General features: G+C 39.3%; 1 protein-coding gene across 9 annotated transcripts in view; it reads left to right on the forward strand.

Annotated features, from left to right (window-relative positions):
* The window catches only part of SPON1 (spondin 1), a 416,250-nt gene that overhangs the window by 43,451 nt on the left and 351,064 nt on the right, over positions 1-21,735 (forward strand). For 5 of the 9 annotated variants that reach the window (XM_039539043.1, XM_039539045.1, XM_039539044.1 and 2 more), the window contains 3 exons: positions 3,022-3,093; positions 7,560-7,715; positions 9,573-9,626. The exons of 1 other annotated variant lie outside the window; for it this stretch is intronic. In XM_039539043.1, coding sequence (XP_039394977.1) covers positions 7,712-7,715; positions 9,573-9,626 — 58 coding nt within the window. In that variant the 5' untranslated portion in view covers positions 3,022-3,093; positions 7,560-7,711. The remainder of the gene's footprint in view (positions 1-3,021; positions 3,094-7,559; positions 7,716-9,572; positions 9,627-21,735) is intronic. 3 more of the 9 variants (XM_039539048.1, XM_039539049.1, XM_039539050.1) reach the window with 3 other exon arrangements.

Genomic DNA, 21,735 nt, shown 5'->3' on the forward strand with positions numbered 1-21,735 from the left:
TGAAACCTGCTTGCAGCCCCACAGGGGGCCCCAGACTCCTGGTTGAGAACCACCGACCTAGAACATCTTTTACTTTTTTTAGCTTTTGTGAAGTAGACTTTGAAATTAGCACCTAAATTAACTGAGGTAAATGGAGAAGAGTTGCTGCTTGTTTGGCTGGAGACACTTTTCCTGCAAAGCTGGATAAGTGCAAATGCACAGTTTATGAACTGAATGATAAATACAGAGGGCTGTTACATCAGTGGAGAGGGCTAGAAAGTAGCAGCACCATCTACTGACTAAATCACGTTATTACCAGACTAACTCACAAACATAACTAGAGTCGCATTGTAATCCTTCATGTTCTAACCATGTGAATGTAATTACAAGACCTCCCTGGTTTATTAGCCAACTAATTAAAGATTTAGTTATGGTTTCTTATTGTTTAAAAAAAAGCTGCTGCCTCGCCTTTTGATTCAGTGCAGATTTATATCCCGACCTTGCCAATTCCCTATCAGCTCAGTTGACTATGAGGACTTTTAAATATCTGATCATGAATGTTAATCCTAGCCTCAGGGTCAGCCCTTTTGCTCTGAATCTTTATTTGGGGTATGGAATGATGGAGAAACATAATTTTCTTATAAAAAGTAGGGGCTTGTGTAGTAGTGATGTGAAAACATAATTTGGTAGAGAGGGTGATTCTGCATGCACAGTTAAAAGTTGGAGGTCCAAAGCACATAGTCCGTAATTAGGTAAAACTGTAATTTATTTTAATGGAAGTGTTGCCTCACAAAGGGTCTGAAGAATTTTGTCCCTAATTTTTTGGTGGAACTGTATCCTTTCTAAACCTGGGCTGGTCAGTCTATCAAACTCAATTTTTGAGACTATCGTTGTTTCCTAGTTTGGGGTACGTCAGAACCACTCAGAAGAATCTTTATTTCAAAATGTTAGTGCACAGCCTTCAGTTCTCAGACCAAAGCAGGAATGACAGAGGAGCAGAAAAGTTGAGGATGGGGGGGAGGGCTATGTGATAAAGATGTGCTGAATTCTTTAAAACCTCAATGTTCTCTTTCCTTGTGATTCCATGCAGGTTAGGAGGAGAACTAAAATATGTCTATCCAAGAAAATGTAAGAACATTAGTGTCTTCAAATATCATAGCTCTGATTATTAGGTGAACTTCAACCCAGCTTCCAACATTGTAGGGGCAAAATTGTGGGAGCATTTATTTGTTTGCAGCTTTACCCATTTAGATGTTTAGTTACCTGATTTGTGGGTACAGTCAAGTATGGAACCATCTAAATGGATACAATGCCACGTAAAAATAATTGAAATAATTGGTAATGATTTCCAGTTACAGGCCATTTTTGAAAACATAGATCTATTTATATAGATAGCAGAGTCTTCTGCACTGGGTTCCAAGGGGTCACGTTATGTTAATTGCTTATTTAAATAGCGAGGCGGAGCCTGCCAAGACTAGGAGTTCTATCATGTGATTCTTCAGCTTGAAGTGAGCTGCCTCTTCTGGAGCATTGACTGTTAGAACCTGTTGTCTCAATGAGCCATGCCTTTCTGTACATATATGAGGGCAGCAGAAATAGGCTTCCTTTTATGCATGTTGTATGAAGTCTCCTGACTTCTAAAAGTTGCCTCAGATGGGGAATATTTCAGAATCTTTTATATACACTAGGGTAGATTCTCTGCTGGTGTAAATTGATATAACTTCATTGAGCTGTGGATTTGTGTCAGCTGAGGATCGAGTCCATTGGGTATTAATTTGAAAAAGGAAAAAAATAAATATGTTGAGAAACCAGGTCTAACCTATATCTGTTTGTTCAGATAACTGGTAAAGATCTGATGACTGGACAGAGAGGAAATATTACAACAGATACACATCAGAAACATACTCAGCTATCTAAGCTGCGTTCTGTGCTAGAAAACGAAAATATGCCAATCTTCTCGCCATAATTGTCTCTTTATTTAACCTGCCGTAGTCAAATGCATTTCAGTGATGGTGCCAATTGCTTAAAAGCTGCTGTTTTCATGCATCATTAATATTTCCTAACCCAGTTCCTGAATTCCCACTGACAATCCTGTTAAAGCAGTCTTACTGACTGCTTAGTAAATTCATCCTGGGCCTGAATGGCCAATGTAGAATTTCTGAATTTCATTACTGGCTGGGGAGCAACCTTAATTATCCCTGAAGAAACCTTAATGACTGGGATTACCTTGAGGGGAAAAAAAAGAGAAATTGTTTTATGTCCAGAAACCACTTAGAAGCTACAGGCACTAGCACTCATTGCTCATAACGTTCCCAGTGTGACAGCTGCCAACAAATACAGCTATGCCAGATCAAGAATACCTGTTATGCCCTTCTACAAAGAGATGAAACACAGATTACATGCATTTGGTCTGCACATTTATTAAGGGCCAGATTCTGATACCTTCACACAAACTGAGTACTATCTTACTCTGCAGAAAGTCCCATTTTTTTCAGCAACAATGAGTCCTGTGGCACCTTAAAGACTAACAGATATATTGGAGCATAAGCTGACGAAGTGAGTATTCACCCATGAAAGCTCATGCTCCAATACATCTGTTAGTCTTTAAGGCGCCACAGGACTCGTTGTTGCTTTTTACCGATCCAGACTAACATGGCTCCCCTCTGATTTTTTTTTCAGTGACTCTACTAGTCGAGTAAGGTTCCACTCGGCTTCAGTAAAGGTATCAGAATGTTGCTCTAATGCTGGATGAAACTCGGGGAATTTGAAGCCCTTCATGTTGTTCATTTTGTGTGTGGTTGCAGCACTTGAGTTTTGCTTTTTGTTTCATAAAAGAGATGGGCCCGAAACAAAACCCTGCCTCAGAACAACACTGGATTTTGTAGACCTTTGTGATCTAGAGCTGAACTTTGTCTCTATTGTCAGTTATTGGCAAACCCCCAAAACATAAGTAGAACTCAGTTGAAACCATCAAATTTGTTTAGTTTCTGGGTTCCATATGCTTTGCACTCAAATCCCTAAACTGACTCAAACTTCTCTTAGGTTTTACCCAGTCACTGCAGAAAATTTTGAGAGCCTTGACAAACCTTTCACCAGACTTTCATCCAGTTTCAGGTATGAAGCTAAATTGTTGCTTAGTTTTGTCTTTGGTTGTTTTTGATATGATTATGCAAGCTGCCATTATTACTTTGTGAGTGGAATACTTTTGCTAGCCTGGTTGTTGAGAGAGACAATCTGCTAAACTAATAGAAAAATTATGTTAAAGAATTAACTAAAAGCAGATTAGGAAGTTTGGCCTGGTAAGCTGCCCGCATCACTAAATAAAGAAGAAAACAGATACATAGAATAAATGTAGTTTAATATTTGCCTCTTCGTTACCCATCCAATAAGTAAACTTATATATGTATTTACCATTAAAAGTGTTTTTCTGCATACTTATTCTGACCTACAGTGGATAAGTTAGGGTTAGGCCTTTCGTAAGACTCATCAGGTACTCAAATAGTATTGTGATGAAGGCTATATAAGTACTTGGATAGATAGTGTGAGGAAATAACTTTCCCTCAGGAACAATTGCTGCAGAATGGCTAGCATAGCAATATTTCTGCTGAGAATAACTGCTCCAGAAAGTGATGTAAGCAACACACTGGGAGATGTTGGTCCTCTCAGGTGGCTATATTGCAACTATTAATTTGTGTACATGGTACTTGTAAGCTACAGTGATGGGATCGTGAGAAATGCACACATTAGAGAAAGAGAGGGAACTAGAATTAGTTAGAAAGAGCTAATCCATACATTCTGTTCCTCTCTGGTTTGCGTGACACCTGAATTAGCAGATGCTTGAGCAAATATTCCCAACAGCTGAAAGCCATTCATTCCATAGGAAAGCTGCTAGCCCCAAGAAATAACATTGCCTATGTTATTGCATGAATGGTTAGACATAATGTCAATACAACAATAAAGATATTTTGTGGCATCACAGAAGTTTGTCCCTCACGCTAATTGAGTGAACATGTTGTAGAGATATATATGGAGCCTTTGACAGCAGAGGCAGCTTATCATTTTACAATGCACTAACTTCCCTGCTGTCAGAAACTAATTAGATCAGCCCATAGCAGATTCCAAAACTCTTTAAGTTTATCAAATGTGCCATGCTCTGGCAAATAAACAAGTAAATATTTCACTAAAATTCCATGATATGCATTTTTCTGTATTCCTGTCCTAACAATGGGCCAAATTCTGGAGTCCTTAGTCTGGTAGGAGATTTACCTGCAAAAAGACTAAAGAATTTGGCCCCACGATACTTGTCTCCTTTAAAACTAATTTCTTTCTGCCTGATTAATTCAGTGGTGTTGCAATCCAGTGTCTGACCAGGCTTGACTCACATCAGCATGTGCCAGTATGCCATAACAATGTTTTGCTCCATGGTGCTGACGCAGGGAGTACAACTCAGAACTAACTCTAGGAATTATCTTCTACCCCCAACCAAGTCTCCTCTCTTGAACAATACCAGCTGTTTTATTTTTCCAGCTCAAGCCCTGTGCTCCATGGGCCTGAGCCTACTTCTCTTGAAATCTGTGGTAGACAAGGCCCCCTTATATCATAGCATTTGGACAGTGGAATCACTTTAAAAGGAAGCAGCATGTGTCTTTGTTCCCAAATAACTTGAGATAATTTGCATTAATGGGGAAACAAAGCCAAAAGCAAATGAAGATGACAGGGGATTTGACAAAACATGACATACTGGGACAAATCCTCATTCCTAGTAAAGTAGCTTGTCATTATTTTTCATAAACAAAATACATTGGCACTCTACAGCACAGGTCAGTAATTATCATGGTGCTATGTCTGTTTGAAATATATAGGAATACTGCAGCTACTCTTGCCTTTTTCTTGTTTGTGATATTTGGCTAATAATTAAAATCTTCAGAACCAAGAGCCTAGTTTCTATTCAATGCACCTATGTATAAAGCACTTGTCACTTACAATAGTGTACTGTGAACAAAAATTGGAAATCGATACATTGCAGCATTACACAACATTACAGCTTATATTATTCTATTGGTCTGAGTCTTATTTTCACTCAAATAGTCTATTTTCCATCCAGGCTTTTTATTTTTTAAACAGTTCCCCATATTTATTTTGCAAGAGCATTTTCTTGTAACAATCAATTCTTAAAATAATGTCAGGTGTTTATAGTTGCCAAAGAGCAAACATTTACATGATTCTCCATGTAAAGCAAAGCATTTCAAAGATGTAAAATTTGTCAGCTGAAAGCCACAACAGTACTGCAGCCTTTCTTGAGGCTGATACCATCCAGAGTCTTTTCACATAGAGTGATGCTTGAGGGAGAACGATGATGATGCCAAAGAACAAATTGACTCCCACTGGAGTCATTGGGAAAACTCATTGATTCCAACAGGAGCAGAACTGGACTGTGGAATCCTAATCTAAAACTTGAGCTACACCCAGAAGTTTGGATAACCTATTCTCAATTATTTCTTTCTGAATCTCCTAGTTCTGGTTGAGATCCGAAATGCTAAGATGCTGTGCTGGGAAAGAAGCTGATCTTGCAGGTGTTCTGGCCCTGAAATTGTCCAGCTAATTCTTCAGATAACCAGTTCAGATGAGCATCCAAACTTCTGGGTGCTTTTCTCCTTGGTGTATGTCATTCCATCTCTTAGTTCTCTCTTCATCATGTTATCTGACTGAGTTATGGCTTGATTCTTCAGTACTTGCTTATATGAATAATTCCAGGGAGCCAAATGTCACTCTTTACTGCCACCTCCCTCAGAGCACTGAAATGTTACACACAGTAGAACCACTACTATTCCATTGCACAGGTTTCTGGGCAGTGAGAAGCCATTGCAAGGGAACTCTCCAGTGGCTCATTGTTTGACAGCCAAAGTCAGATTAAGGCAAAGGATGCAAAACAAAGCTTGGAAACATTACCTAAGTATATGCAGGGATGTGTATGGGACTCTGCAGGACAGCCTGAGAAAATGACTGCACCACACCTTTAAGCAGGGGAGTGGGGCTGTTGCCAGGCAGAGCAGCAGGCACCTTCCCTCTCCTTGAGATGGTAAAATACCAGGATTTGCTGAGGACCTGCTCTGGGTGTTGTGCTAGCCGCTCCTTTCTAGTGGGGCTGGGAAGGAATTTTTCCCTCACCACCAGATTGGCCAAGGTGGAATGGGGATTTTTTTTGCCTTCCCCACAGTGGGTTCAGGGAGGGCTTTGTTATGGTGAGTAGGGAAGGGAGTTAGGCTATGGTGTCACAACTCATTATATAAGTGTGGGGGTGGATGTCCAGCACAGGTACTCCATAGGAAAGGGCTACAGTGACCAGATAAATGGCTTGGTAAAGGTCTTAAAAAGGAAGTGTTGGTTAACGGAGTGGAATGAGGCAGGGAGGGGTCGGGGCTCCTATGACTAGTATGGCTGGGGGCCAACTTTGCCTTTCTTATAGTCCCCACATCCTCATTTGGGAGGATGGTAATGTCCTGGCTGGAGATCAGGATGGAAAAAGGGTGGAGCTGGTGGAAGCCCCTCAAGTAGTTAATGAATGATCATGGTATTACCTGCCCTGTCCATTTTTATCTGCCAGGTAGTCCCAGACATCTAATAATAAAGCTGAGGCCTGATTAAAACCATATCAGGTGTCTCCTGTCCTTCTTTCTTTTGGTATAGCCAGACAATCTGTTAACTGCCCCAGTCAACCCAAGGAGGGATAGGACCATGGCAGGGGGGCAGAGCCACGTGGGTGCTTAGGGTGCTGGAGTACCATAATTTAGCTTAGCTAGTAGTATGAGGGCTTAGTAGAGAGTGGAAGCATTGTCTGTGCATGCACCCATTATATATTTGCAAGCCTAAATCTCAGGTGCAGCTCTTGGGCTATAATGATGACAGAGGAATGTCTGTATAGCCACTTTGTGCCAAGCTGTTGCGTTGGACGGATGGGGAGGATTCCTTCCCTCCCTAATTCTTTTGGGATGTCCAAATATTGTCTATTTACTCAGACATTGTATGGGTAAAGATCAAATTAGAAAAAGGTAGGGATGCTCCACTCGCCACAGGAGGAGGGAGGGAGAATGAGCCAGCCCCACCGGCGCCAGACCACAATGGGGAGAGGAAGCTCCTCCAGCCACAGGGCAGGGAGCATGGAGAGACCACTTCTCTGGCCTCAGGAGGCACAGAAAGTGCCCCTCCAAAAGCCCACCACATTTTTATTCCTGTGCATGCCCCCATTTGAATTCCCATTTCTTCTCTTTAAGGTGTGTGTATGTGTGATTAACAAAACTGCTTCCTTCCTCATAAATTGGCCGCCACAGAAAATAAACGAATTACTATATTGTGAAGGCAGTAGCATTGTTATTCTGTATAAATGAAGGGAAGTTGAGAAAATGGGTTATGAGAGAGACAACATTGATCTAAAGCACAGATACCTCTTAGCCAATGGCAGTCCTGATACTGGGCTACCTGGGGCAGTGTTCAACTCAGAGGCATACAAGTAAAAATGTTTTCCTTCATCTCCATTCTGTGTGTGATTCACAGATGTTAACATAATGTAACACCTCTTCCAGATGAAGAGTCCAACGCAGTAGCTGCTCCAGTGCTCTAGTCTGTGTTAAAACATCTATGCACATTCCAGAAGGGGACTGCAAAACAGAAGCAGCAAGTGTGCTTTGAGAAGCCCCACACCCCAGCATAAGACAGAGCTCTGTGGGCCCAATCCATGGGTATGTACACGTGCATGTGCTTGCACAGCCTGTATTTTCAAAAATGACTAGTGATTTTGGTTGCCTCTGTTTTTGAATGCTCAATCTGAGACACGAGGGTCCTGATTTTCAAAAGTGCTGAGAATCTACCCTCTGAAAATCAGGGTTCTTTAAGGTATCTTGGGGTAGGCACCCAAAGTTTCTTTTTAAAAAATATATCTGTGGATTTGTATACCTATACACGTGTGCGCACACCATTTTGCATAGTCATATTTGTGTGTGTAATTGATCAAGAATTTTCAATTCAAAAAGTGTCCACTAAGGTATATACTAATACATTTCTATTTCTGTAGCAGCCTTTTTTTGTGTACAGAATAATTAATTTTATACACTAATATTTGCTTGTCAAAAACTTGAATAGTTAATATATCCATTTGTCATTGATTTTAGTTGTTTTTCCTGCCCCATTTTCATATGATAGTTTGTTGATTTTTCAATGGCAAATTATAATAATCAATTTTTGAAAAGTGTGTTCAGGTGCTCAGATGAAGTGCAAAGTGTGATATTATGAGGATGACATAAGAAATCATGAATATAAATAGAACAAACTCAGTGAGGTGAAAATATAACACAAAATATAAACCTGCAAGAAGATATTAATTTAACAGATGGGGGAAGGATGACTGGAATTGCAGTCTGCATCTGCATCCTTTTACATCAGTGACAAACATGCAATTGACTTCAATGGTGCAGAATTGAGCCCTTAGTTAATGGTAAATAGTTATAACATCTAGATTTATTTTAAAGTGTGCTGGCCAGACATTTCCATAATGTTTCATGAAAGTGGTTAATTTCAACTCATAATATATAATCAAATGTAATAATAGTTTGCACTTATATAGCAGCTTAAATTTTCAGATATAAACTAATTATTACTTACAATAGCCCTTTATAGTGGATAATGTATTACACTGCTTTACTTTTAAAGTAATCAAGGCACAGAGAGGCTTAAATGAGTTCAAACTGAGTTATTGACCGTCTAACATTGCACCCATGGATACAATTTTCAAAAGCACCTAAGTGACTGAGGCATTTAGGCTTCTAAGTTCCTAAGACTCAGTGAAAGTCAGTGGGATTTAAGAGTGAGATTTCATGCATGTTTTCAAGAAATTTCATTTTCTGTTTCTGATAACACTATTGTGGCTGGGTTTTTGACACTCCAGGGGAATGTTTGCAAAAAAATGTAAGGAAACAACACAATAGAAGATGTTCATTGAATTGTCTTTTTAAGTGAGGTAAACATTTCTCTTCATATTCTGTTTTGGAGAAAAAAAATCCTCTACACTTCAATAGTTTGTTTTAAACAAAACCTAAATTGTGTCAAACTTCTTGATGGTGTCCTTTTAACTACACACATGGACTCTTTTATGAAACCTGTATATAATTAAAAAAAAATGTACAGGAATAGAAAAAAAATCTTTAGTATAAATATGCGGCCTATATGTGAGTCTTGTATTATATAATTTTTTAAATGCAGTGGATATGCTCCCATAACCAGGATAGGGGGCAGAAAACTTGGAGTTTCTGCTTATTGCTTTCTTAACTTCTGTGCTTATTAGTACAAATAAACTATTAAAGATTTTTTAATTAAAATAAAGAACAGAAGTATGAACTTGCAAACACACAATAGCACAGAGTACCTAATATAAGCCACATCTATTGCTTTGGGTTTTATTTGCAGTTGTAATTGACTTTCAATGTCCTGGTCCATCCATTCAGTGCCTTTAGCACCAATATGCCTTCTAAGCCAGAAGTGTCAAGGTGGGGCTTAAGCTGTCTCAGAATCCTTGTTGATTGTTTGTTATTGTACTTTCACAGCAGCCGTGAATGTAGGAAGTGAGCAAACCTTCCCTGCGGTGCCTAAGCTATCTGGTATGGCGTGCAACCTTCTCTCCCGAGCTTGTATGTGTTTGCTTTTGTTTTTATTGATTATAGTATGACGTCAGCGCAAGGAGGTCAAGATACTGTATAGAGCTGGCCAACCCCTCCCCCCCTATTTTACTGAAATTTTGAAATTATTTTCAAGTGTTTGAAATTGACCCATTTTATGTTTTTAGAAATTTCTGAATTTTTTCAAAAATTGTATTGAAAACATTCTCGTAAGCATTATGGAAATGGATATCCAACATCGGAGACTTACCAAAAACATGTTATTTAAGAAAACAAAAAATCTTGATAACAATTTTGATAATATTTTAACAATTGTGTTCTGTCTACAGAAAGCTGTTGCTCAGCACAACTGAGAGCAGCAACTTCCGTTATATTTTAATATCCCTTTTATATTTTTATCAGATTGCTCATTAAAGTTTGTTAGATGTTTAGAAACTGCTTTTTTAAAATCTGTCTCCACCTGCACTCACTGTACTAACAGGCAGTGCAGGTGTTTTTGGTAATTATTGTTCTGTGTTCTAAAGAGAGACAGGTAGGCAAGATAATGCAACATTTATTCTTTTTTCCTTCCTCTACCTCTACTGTCCTCTCTCATGAAGAATTTTCTACTTCTCTAAATTACTATATCCATCCCCTATTGGGGCATTATTTATTGTAAGATCCCTTTTGTCACATTTGTTTGTTATAGCAAAATAAAACATGAATATCATAACTTGCTTACATATGCAAAATTCTAAAGTCGATATCATTTAACAACTTTTTAAAAAAAAAAAAAATTCTTAACTTGCTTCACAATTTAGTTGTTTTCCTCTGGGTTTGGGAGGGTTTTTCTTTCGTGTTTTCCAGATCGTGGAATGCTTGACTTTGTAACTTTAATTTTCTTTTAATTTAGGCTTTTTGATTTTTGTTTAATGTAATATGCATGAAGACTGCACTGGAACAGGCTTGTTCTGTAGATAGCCACTGCACTGTAGTTAACACTTCAATACTGATTAATTTAGGCTTTCAGTAAGATAGACTCAGATTAAGGCTAAGCAACCTCAGAATCTACAGTACAAGCTGATCGTCACTGTAGTCTTAAATAATTCCCATCATGTGCAGTACTGCAAATAATATGCCTCTGTAATGTTTTTAGTAACTACAAAATACTATACCCTGAGGCAATTTACTGGCTGTTTGTATTTGTGGTTTACTGATGTATTTGATTATATTGCAGTTTGGCACAAAGGCAAGATAAAGGACCTACTACTTACACAAGCTTAGGGATGCCTAATTCCTTTAGCTCAGGTGGTAGAAAGTTTTCTTATTTTGGAGCTTCTAGTTTTGGCTCTGGACATATGTGAGAAATACCTATTACTGTTGGGTGTAACACATCAGTTTGTTACATTAGGGCGTTGGTGTGCTGAGGAACCCAGCTAATTACTATTTTATGTATTGAAACTTTACGATCGCTTACCCTTTAACATTTTGGCCTAGTGAGTGTATTTGCAGATGCTATTTTTATTAATTGGTGTCTAATCCTTTTAAAATTTTACTAAATTCTTTGTGTCAATAACATCTTGTGTATGGTACACCTGAAGTCCACCTCTTGTACAACTTTCAGCCCAATTGTGTGCAATTTACAATTGTGCAACACTTTCTCTCCATTACACCCAGAAATAGGGTTTTCTCTTGTACAGCAGGATGTATGGTTGAGGGAACACAAGACAAAGGTTAGAACTAACACAACAAGCAACAAATTGTAATTTATTTATAAAAAGCACCAGGGGCATCAGTTAAGCTAGTTCCTTATGCTTTAAAAATCATAATCCAAGTAGAACTTTCCTTTCCTGCATTTCAGGGGCCAAGGTCACATTTTCATTAGGATGAAGTGTTCTTGAATAATTTCTCAAATAGGTTAGACTCTAATTGGGATTGCTTTCACATCAAGCCTAACCAGTGTCTTTTCCCCCCTCCATTGTATTATGTAAAGGTGTTTATTATGATAAGTTATAGGAAATTCTTCTTTTCTGCTTATGTTTGAATGCTCAATTTTGTTTCTTTCAGCCAGGACACTGATAAAGTATTGGCAATTGTTCTAAATCACATGGGTTTTTGGAGACTGTCCTTTTGCGGCATCAGCCCCATAGAAACGTAACTACTTTCTACACCTTTACTTCTCAGTTTTACAAAAAGGGATGTTTTTTCTCATCTTTGGAAACAATCCATAGTGTCCTTTTTCTCCATAGCTCAAGAATATGCAGCTGTAGAGGATGTGAAGGCAGAAGTAGTGCCAAGAAGCATTAGTCTATTTTTAGGTAGTTCTTACAGCAAAAGATGAAATACCTGATCTTCAGTTACTACAGGCTGATACACAGCTTTGTTAATTAAAGGGCTGTTAGGTGTGCAGTTACATTAGGGGATCAGAAAAGGCGATTTTCTTTGGCCATTTTTGAATCCACTCAAGCCTAAATCCGCCAGAAACTATTAGGCAGTGTAAAAGATTTTACTCTCTCTCTGATACTAGTAAATAGACTCAAAGTAATGAAATATTGATAAATAGGACCCCCAAGGTCTGTTAGAAACAAACAACAAAAATACATTGCTGAATTCTCTTAATTGGAGAGCAGAGAGATCTTTGCAGGCCTCACACGTCCTGTGTACTTCATGAGTTTGAGAAGCAATGCTGAATTGGTTTTAACCCTAGCACATGCTCTTTCAGTATATTGAAAACAAATTATGTCCTTTTTGTGATGTTTTAGAAGTGCTGCAAAATATTATACCATCTCTACAGATAAGGAAAAGGCATAACAGAGTGACTGAAACAAGCCATTAGGGCTGTTTCTTTTTTTAACCAATGATATCTCTTGACATTAATAATTGCAGTCATAAAAGCAGTTTTAGCTTATCTTTTGCTTCCACTTCCATCTGCCAGCACCCTGCTGTTAAGTTTCATGTGGAAAAGCAATTTGTACTCACAGCACATCTATTGCTTCATCAGTAAGAGTACACATTAAAGACTAGACTCCTCTCAGAGTTTAGACAATTATACCTGGTGGTGCAAATAGTACAATAAAATCGATGCATAGCCTCCCCGTGCTGTCTTCATTTTGGCCTCAAGACACTAACGATGAAATCCTTCTATGAGACACTTGTGAAATGGAAGAGAACTGTGATTAATTATTGGAATGACCTTAAAACAAAATGCATGAGAGGAAAACATATTCATATTATGTTTTAAATGGTCCATCTCTTTACCAAGTTACTTGAAGCATTTTCACAGCTACTGCAAGGTGGAATGTGATCTCACACATCACAAAGGAACAAAATGAACAACAGGGCTGGGAGCAAGTTGTCTGGCAGACAGGACCATTGACGTTTGGGAGTATTAGTTCAATTTAATCCATGATGGCAATATCACTTTATCCCAGAATAACACTGAAATACATCCCCCCTATATGCTGTACATTGGAAAAATCTATCTAGTATTAAACTTGCATCAGTATTTCACTGTTGAGGATTAATTTTCATTACATGCAATATATTTATGGGACTACTTCATAAATATCACTGGCTACATATTTATCAGTATGTGAGCCAGAGCTACAGTGGAAACTACTGATATAGTAACTCAAGTATACTAGGGTTGAGAACAAATTTAATTATAGATTTTAAAAACTACATTAAAATATTAAAGATGCAAAGTCAGGCCCTCAAAAGATAGGGCATGCCAGAATTAAGGGAGCATGTGCAATCCTAATTCAGCCCCCTTGCAAGTATGCATTGTGATGCAGTCTGTAATTACATGATTGCATACTACTTTTTTCCACAGGACCCTGTCTCATTAGTGTGCAGGATGGACCTGCTCTGAGGATGAATCAGAGTTGTGTTGTGAATGAGGCTCTTGCTTGCAGGGCTGTGGATTTTCTTCACAGACTGAACAGTGTTCGCATGCCAAGAAAAAGAATTTGTAAGGTTATGTGCGGTGCTGTGCAAATAGCTGATTTTTTTGTTTGTTTTTTTTTTGTTTTTTTTTGTTTGGTGGCTGTACTAAAAATTTTGAGTGTGGGAAGTTCAGGACCCAAATATATATTTCTCAACTACAGGAAAAAAAATGTTTCAGGTTGAATAAAACTTTTCATTTGACCCACAACAAAACATCTTGTTTAAGTTTTGTGTGTTTTACCTTCTTAAAAAATAAGAGAAGGAACATTTCAAATGAAAAGTCATTTTGAGTCGAAAAATGTAAATGTTTCCTTTTGAAAATGTTGAAACCAAATATTTCAGCTTTTGAGAAATTTTTTCTTCTTTCTTTGCAAATTCACGCAATGTTTTGGTAGACCAGAACATTGCATTTTTCATCAAAACAAAGTCTTTAAAATTTCACTCATTTCACAATGTGTGGTAGTGCCATGTGGTGACTCCAGACATAACAGTATCTGCACAGATCCTCAGCTCGTGTAAATGGGCATAGCACCATTGATTTAAATACAGCTCTGCCCATTATACCGGCTGAGGATATATGGCCTTTATAATTTTCTTTAATAAAATAAAATAAGTTAGCTTGTAGGTGACACAAGTATGTCTGCTTTGTTGAATGTTCTATAAAATGCATAACATTTGTCCATTCCTTCAAGTGATCACTGCCATTGCTCCTTTCACATCCTTTCCTGCTGCATACAGTGGGCACTTTGAAAAATATCAGCATTAATTGTATTTTAGACTATGGACCTGATTCGTCACTCACTTGTCAGTAAAAATCAGGAATAACTCAGATGAAGTCAATAGAGTTAGAGCAGGGTGTTAAATGGGTGTAAATTAGAGGAAATGCCCTTAGCACTATATTTTTTACACTCAGAAAAGGAAACCCTGCAAGTTCTGTTGTTAGTGTGGGAAGTAAATGTTAATTTACTTGTTTTTAGTGATAGCCATTATACTTTGCCTTACAAATTCATATGGGGTCAAATCCAGAGGTCCTTATTCAATTTTACTTTAGCCAATTCCAATCAGCTGGATGGCAGGATTTGGCACATAGCTAGGTTCCTTCAAGGTATAACTGTTTCCCTTAGAAATATTGCATAATTATTTTGAGACTGTTAATAAAAGGCCAATGTTCATGTATTTGGCAGTGCCTACAAATATTGTTCCCCTCTCCTCTTTCCAAAAAATGTAAAAGATTTTTCAGCCAAAAGTTTACAACTACTAACCTTTGAATGTTTGGTATAATATTTAGCTGTAATTTCACTGTTACAATATCCTTGCATATCTCTAAAGTAATCATGAAATATAAAGACTCTGCTTTAGGTACCTGAATATATAGTTGTCTGCCATCTTCAGAATTTGTCTGTAGGCTTTGACAATGTTCAGCAGAGTCTCTCTCTCTCTCTCTCTCTCTCTCTCATACTGGTTAATACCTACTTAATACACCTCTACCCTGATATAACACGACCCAATATAACCCGAATTCGGATATAATGCGGTAAAGCAGCGCTCCAGGGGAGTGGGGCTGTGCACTCCGGTGGATCAAAGCAAGTTTGACATAACGTGGTTTCACTTATAACACGGTAAGATTTTTTGGCTCCCGAGGACACAGTTATATCGGGGTAGAGGTGTACCTAACTGGTCCATTGCCACTGTCTGCCTCTCCATTTTCTGCACTACCCCTCCTCCCCCTCCACCCCCCCAGTGTTCTTTGACATGTGCGGTGATGAAAATTACCTTGGCAGTCAGCTAGATGATGAACTCAGTTCAGCATCATCTATGTAAGTAAATATTTCATGTACTTATAGTGACATGCTGCAGGCTTCCCAAATTACTTAAATGATCTTAGCCTAAACCAGTGGTTTTCAACCAGTGGTCCACAGGCCCCAAGGGGTGCACAGAGTGTGTCTAAGATTTCCAAAGTGGTCTGCACCTCCATTTGAAAATGTTTAGGGGTCCACAAATGAAAAAAGGTGAAAAACCACTGGCCTAAGCATTCACTCTTTCGAAAGCACTGATTCAAAGATCCAAATAAATATTTCTGTTTGCATGCTTTGTGGATTGTTTTTAAGCTCATGTTTTTGTGGTGCCAAGTGAGGTAAGTGTAGAAGTGAGTATGTAGATGTTTGGTACAGATCATTATATGTATTATTAAACACACATAATTTTTCATACTGGTAAGTGCAATTGTTGATACTCTACTGAACAGGGCAGTCTTACACATGGTTAAATGACTGGTGGTGTAATGATCAATGAATACAATGTTCATTACTTGTGGATAGGTCAATTATTTCTTCATTGCATTGTTAAATTCATGGACCGTTTGTCATTTCTTTTCTGGCTCCAGGAGCATCTTGAAAATAATAGTGGGAGTAGATGCAGGCTCTCAGGAACTTTTAACCATTTTGCAAATTCTCTGACGAGTGAATTAAACGTATTGATTTATTGAAATTAGAAGAACCCCTTATATAGTGGGGACCTGATTCTCCACAGCCTTGCAGTTTGTATAGTTATTTATCCCTCTGCAAAGTGAGTATAAAATACTGTACTACCATATACCCACATGGCACAGATGTAAATGACTACACAGGTGCAAAACAGTGGAGAATTAAGACCTGTGGGCCGGATTTTTACATGTATTTAGACACCTAAGGAGGCAGATAGGCATCTAGAGGGATTTACAAACGGTGCCTTACTCCCATGGGAGATCCCACTAGGTGCATGACCGCACCTTTAACAATCTGGCCCTACATGCCTAGCATAACCCTGGTGTCCAGGATAAATTGCAAAAGGCTTGCATCTCTTTGGCTTCCTTGTTTCATCCTTCTTACTCCGTAACATTTGTGGTAAATTTTGAATGGGTTTAACCTTTTAAAATGGGAATTTCTAACACATTTTTCACATTCTAATTCCCTAAGGGTTATGAACCCAGGGTACCTAGATATTAGCAGTTCACACATTTTTGATCAGTTATTCCTCTAGAAACTTCTGAGCTAATTTCTGATTCTTGTGTTGGAAAAGTCTTATTTGTATTTCTGCTTTCCACAGCATATTTGAGTAATTCTTATTCAGTGGCCTATTTTCTAATGGTTTCCTATGGACACTGATACCTTGCATAAAAATTAGCTAAATTGCAAGGCGACTCAATGTAGGATCATAAATTCTTGCAGTCAGTTCAGCAAAAGAATGTTAAGGAGTTTGCACTCTAGGCTGCAATTTCAAGACTAAGTTTTGTACAGAGCTGTGTACACTAAGTGACCCCTTCTGTGTACCCTGTGATACAATATATATAGCTTTGTCAAGTGCCTCATGTGTCATATGTTTGCAAGAAGATTTTTAAATAATTCACAATCGCCATCCAAAATTGTGGCATTCCATATTCTGCAACCTGATGCAGCGCACAACAGATTTCCATGTTTTTAAATAAGGATTTTTTTAAAGAGTCTTGGTTCTATCTATCTTCCCAAAATTTGCAACATTCCTCTGCTCTTCAAAGGAAGCCTAAGTGTTATTCTCAACAGGGGGAATAGAAGCATACACATTAGACTTGCAACAGGGTTGCAGGTAGTGACATGAGAATATCTGATTTCTTGGTTTGCTGGCTGTACTAAAAAATTGAAAATAATAATTATTATTTGGGTTGACCCAAAATGAATTTTTAAAAAGTTTTCAGTGAACCAGGAAGTAAAAAAACAAAAATCATTTTGGTTGTGTCAGTTTTGAGGGGGTTTAAAAAAAATAAAAGTGAAGTAAATTTTGAAACAAAACATCCAAGTACTTTATTTCAAAAACACTTAACTGAAATACTTGATTTCAGATTTTAAAAAAAATGCAGTCAAAACAATTTGACATGAAGTTGCAAAATATTCAGTTAACCGCTTTCATAAAAAAAAAAGTTTCAGCTAGTAAATGTTGCCCCGCTCTAATTGCAGAATTCTTCTGTCAAGATGTCAGAAATTTTCATAAAGCCATTGAACCCTCGCAGTGGAAGATGTACCTCATTATCTTCACCTGAGATTTATGGAAATTAGGAGTGACTCCCCAAAGAGTAGGGACTAGAGAGTTGAGCCAATGGTATTGAAGGAAAATGCAGAAGGGAAGCCAATTTCATGGAGGAAGCTTAGTCTGAAGTTAATTTTGTGTTTACTGAGTTACTTACAAAGCCAAATCCTGGGAAGAGGGTGGATTTGGACATTAACTCTGGGTCTTTGTGTTCTGTTGAGGATGGGTTAGGGACACAACCCCATCAGAGTGACTCTTGTCCCTTTGATGAACTGCTCCAGTGTTGAGGAAGTCTAAAAGAAAAAGGAAGACACAATTTAGCACACCATAGAGTGGATATTTTTCTGTTGACTTCAGTGGGATCAGAATCTGGCCCAAGTTATAAAAGTCTGATCAAGATTTCAAGCCATACTCTTGTGTAATTTGGCAGTGTTCTCTTCAAAAAGTCTAGTTTAGGACAGAGACTTGACTTGTGAAGTTCAGATCCAGACAACTCTGGAGGTTTTATCAGAAGTTCAGCTTGCAGGAACCATTTCATGCCCATATCCATTAAGTCTGACTGCACCACACCTTACAGGTCATTGTCTGGTGGGGTGGAGATGGGGTGGGGGGAGGAGGAGGGGTATTTTGCTTTGAGAGGCGTAGGGGAGAGGCACAGATGCTGCTGTAAATGCAGAGTGTAGGTACGTCTACACTACGGGACTATTCCGAATTTGCATAAACCGGTTTTGTAAAACAGATTTTAAAAAAAAAATCGTCCACACCACACACAACACATAAATCGTGGTGGTGTGTGGTGGTGTCCGTGGCTAGTCGTCTGAGCGCACTGTGGGTGTGGTAGGGTAGCTATTCCTAGCTAGCCCATAGTTCCCCCCCCCTCCCCCTCCCGGGTGTTGATTTCCAGAGCCAGAGCTGGAAAAAATCAAAATCAAAAATCATCTGGGTAAAGGTTCTGGGTCACAGTCACGTCAACTTCAAGAAAAACAGAGCGCATTTTTTTTTTTTTTTTTTCCCTTGCCCTGGATGGCAGATGCAGATGCCCATTGCATGCAATTTGCGAGTTTGTTTTCTGTGTGTGTGTACTAGATGTTGCAGAGTAGATGACAGCAGCGCTACACAGCAGCATGCTGCTTTTTTGCAGAAGCATGCTTGAGATGAGCAGATGCCAGCCCATCCCACCACCACATTCCACCCATCCAAAAAATGATTGGAAGGGGATGATTTTTGTTGTACCATTTGCTGCTTCCCCCTGCCAGCAGCCAGCCAGCGCCCTGCAAAATTTGAAGCCCCCAAGCCAAGACCTTCCATCGTATTGTACCATTACCTGTTATCATTAAAGTGCCCCCCCATGGCCCAAAGTAAGCCAGCCAAAAAGAAAAATGAGGAAATCCTCCTGACCTCCTTTTTGCCTTCTTCAAATCAAATAATATAAATATCTAAAAGTAGAAGTGTGCTGCAGAACCACAGCGAGTGTGAACCAGAACCAGAGTATGCTCTGTGTCAGAGAGCTCTGTGTCTGTATTAGATGTATGCTATTCTATTTAGGGGGGGCTGTTCTCACAACCCCATTGATTTGATTCCTTTCATCCCCTTGGCTACTTCTTCCCCACTCCCCCACCTTGTGTGATGTGTTAATAATAAAGAATGCAATAATAAAGACACACTGACTAGTGAAAGATGAGAGAAAGAAGCAGCCTCCAGCCAGATAGAGGAGATAGTCAGACAGTGACATTAAGAGTGGAGATTAAGCAGTGTGTCCCATGCCACTAGTCCAGGGGCAACTGAATCTTTCTTCTGACTGGGGGGGCCTGGGGGCTGATGGCTGGCCTTGCTGAGATGGATGGGATGAGGTTTGATGATATTGCACCATCCATCCACCAGAAAAAATTAGGGCCAATAGGCTGATGACAAGGACGGTTACTACCCTTTTGTACCATCATTTGAGAGGCTGATTGAGATGATTTTGATGATTTGATGAGGATGATATGATGTGATGATGAGGATGGATTGCCCAGATTTGGACCGCCCACCCGCCCATGCGGGGGCAGCAGGATGTTGGTGTTGGGGCCGCAGCATCGTCTCAGCTGCAAGCAGCATTAAGATTATAGTGGGCATAAAAAAAGATAAAAATACACCTTTTTTTCCTGGGATTGTGGGGGTGGGTGGGGTGGGGGGGGGGGTGGGGAAGGACCCTGTGTTTGACGGTTTGACCGCTGAAGCTGTGTTTGCTCTGGAGCTTTGGTTGGATAGGGGATACTTTGCAGCAGATAGAACTGTGGATCCTGTCCATGGCCAGTCCATGAGCGCTCCTTTGTTTTCTGAGTCTTGCCTTTTTGCAGTTGGCTGAGTCCCGCTGGTGTCTGCTGTGTCTGCTGTTTTTCGCTGAGATTTCTTTTTTCTCTTGATGAATTTCATCTGATCCTGCGGATCCTTGCCGGGACTGCGATCACATCCGCGATGTCATCCGCGCCAAGCCGCATGAGATTTTCTTTGATTTTTTGCCATATTTTTATTTTGATTTCGATCCGTGCTGGGCTGCACAAATTAAATAAAAAAAAGCGGGCGTCACAAGTTTTTTTACCTTTCTGCTGCTGCGCTCCCAGTTGCCGCCACCAGATCGGTGTGCACTGTGGGATAGCTCGATAGCCGGATATAACCCTCACCCGATACACTCCCCTAATCCTAATACGTTAATACGATACCGCGTTACTAATCTTTCTCTCGTTAGGGAGGAGTATTTTAAAAGAGCCAAAAAAATTATAAGAGGAGCCCTGATCGATGTGAAATTGCTGGCGCTAAAAATTTTTTTCCTAAAATAAAATTTTAACGCCTGAGTCAGCATGGTAATGCTGACTCACCCCCTAGAGACTGGAATGGCAGGGACTTGATAAAGAGTAAGCCTGGTGGGAGAAGGCCCTTTTCCCCAGACTAGGCAGAGCAGCACAAACCCTCCCACCCCTTGGAAGTGCCAAAATACCAGATTTGGTCAGGACCTACTGTGGGCATAATGCTAGCTGCTCCTTTCTAGTCGGGCTGGGAAGGAATTTTTCCCTCATCACCAGATTGACAAGCTGGAGAGGGTATTTTTCACCTTCCCCAAAGGGGGTTCAGGGAGGGCTTTGTTATGATGAGTAGGGAAGTATGTCAAGCTATGATGTCACAACTCATTATGTAATTACGGGGCAGGTGCCCAGGCCAGGTACTCCATAGGGAAGGGATATGTGACTGGAAAATTGCTTGGTAAAGGACTTAAAAAGAAGGTGTTGGTTAAAGGAGTGGAATGGTGGAGGGGAGAGGGAGGGTTCAGGGCAGGAAGCCAACCCCCTTTCTTTTTTAACCTCCTCCCCTTAACCCTCATGTGAAGGGGGGGGGGGATGGTAAGGTCCCAGCAATGGGTTGGCTGCGGGACCAGGATGGAAAAAGGTGAGTCTGGAAGAGTCCCCCAAGTTAGGGTGACCAGATGTCCCCATTTTATAGGGACAGTCCTGATATTTGAGGCTTTGTCTTATACGGGCACCTATTACACCCCCCCCCACCCATCCTGATTTTTCATGCTTACTATCTGGTCACCCTACTCCATGTAGACATTGGAATAATCATGGAGTTACCTGCACTGTCGACTTTTTATCTGCCAGGTAGTCCCAGACAGCTAATAATAAAGTTGTAGCCTGATTAAATCATATCCAGTGTCTCCTGTCCTCCTTCTGGTATAGACAAACAATGAATTCTGAACAGAATCCAAAAATGATATTATAAGCTAAAATTTCTGCCAGTAGTGCAGTTATGTTGAAGACAATAGAGCTATGTGTATGTATACCAGCTGAAGATCTGATCTGATCCATTATATTTTAAAAGCATTACTATGCCCTATAGTGAAATGTTTTCTCTTTGGAATGAGAATATTACAATGGATTAATAATTTCATGTCATTTTTGTTGAAATAATAGTTTACAGATATGTAAATTACTATTAATATATAAATTATACAATTAATAAGCTATAAACTCTGACAGAGATAGTAAACATTCTTCAGTGAACACATTATTCAGTGAATTGTGCCATTATTTGTCAACCGAATTCATAAAGAATAATTCTGTGAAGTCTTTGACTAGCTCTCTTCAAAGAATAA

Source organism: Mauremys reevesii, linkage group 4 (genome assembly GCF_016161935.1).
Source record: "Mauremys reevesii isolate NIE-2019 linkage group 4, ASM1616193v1, whole genome shotgun sequence".
In the NCBI taxonomy this organism is placed as follows: Eukaryota; Metazoa; Chordata; order Testudines; family Geoemydidae; genus Mauremys; species Mauremys reevesii.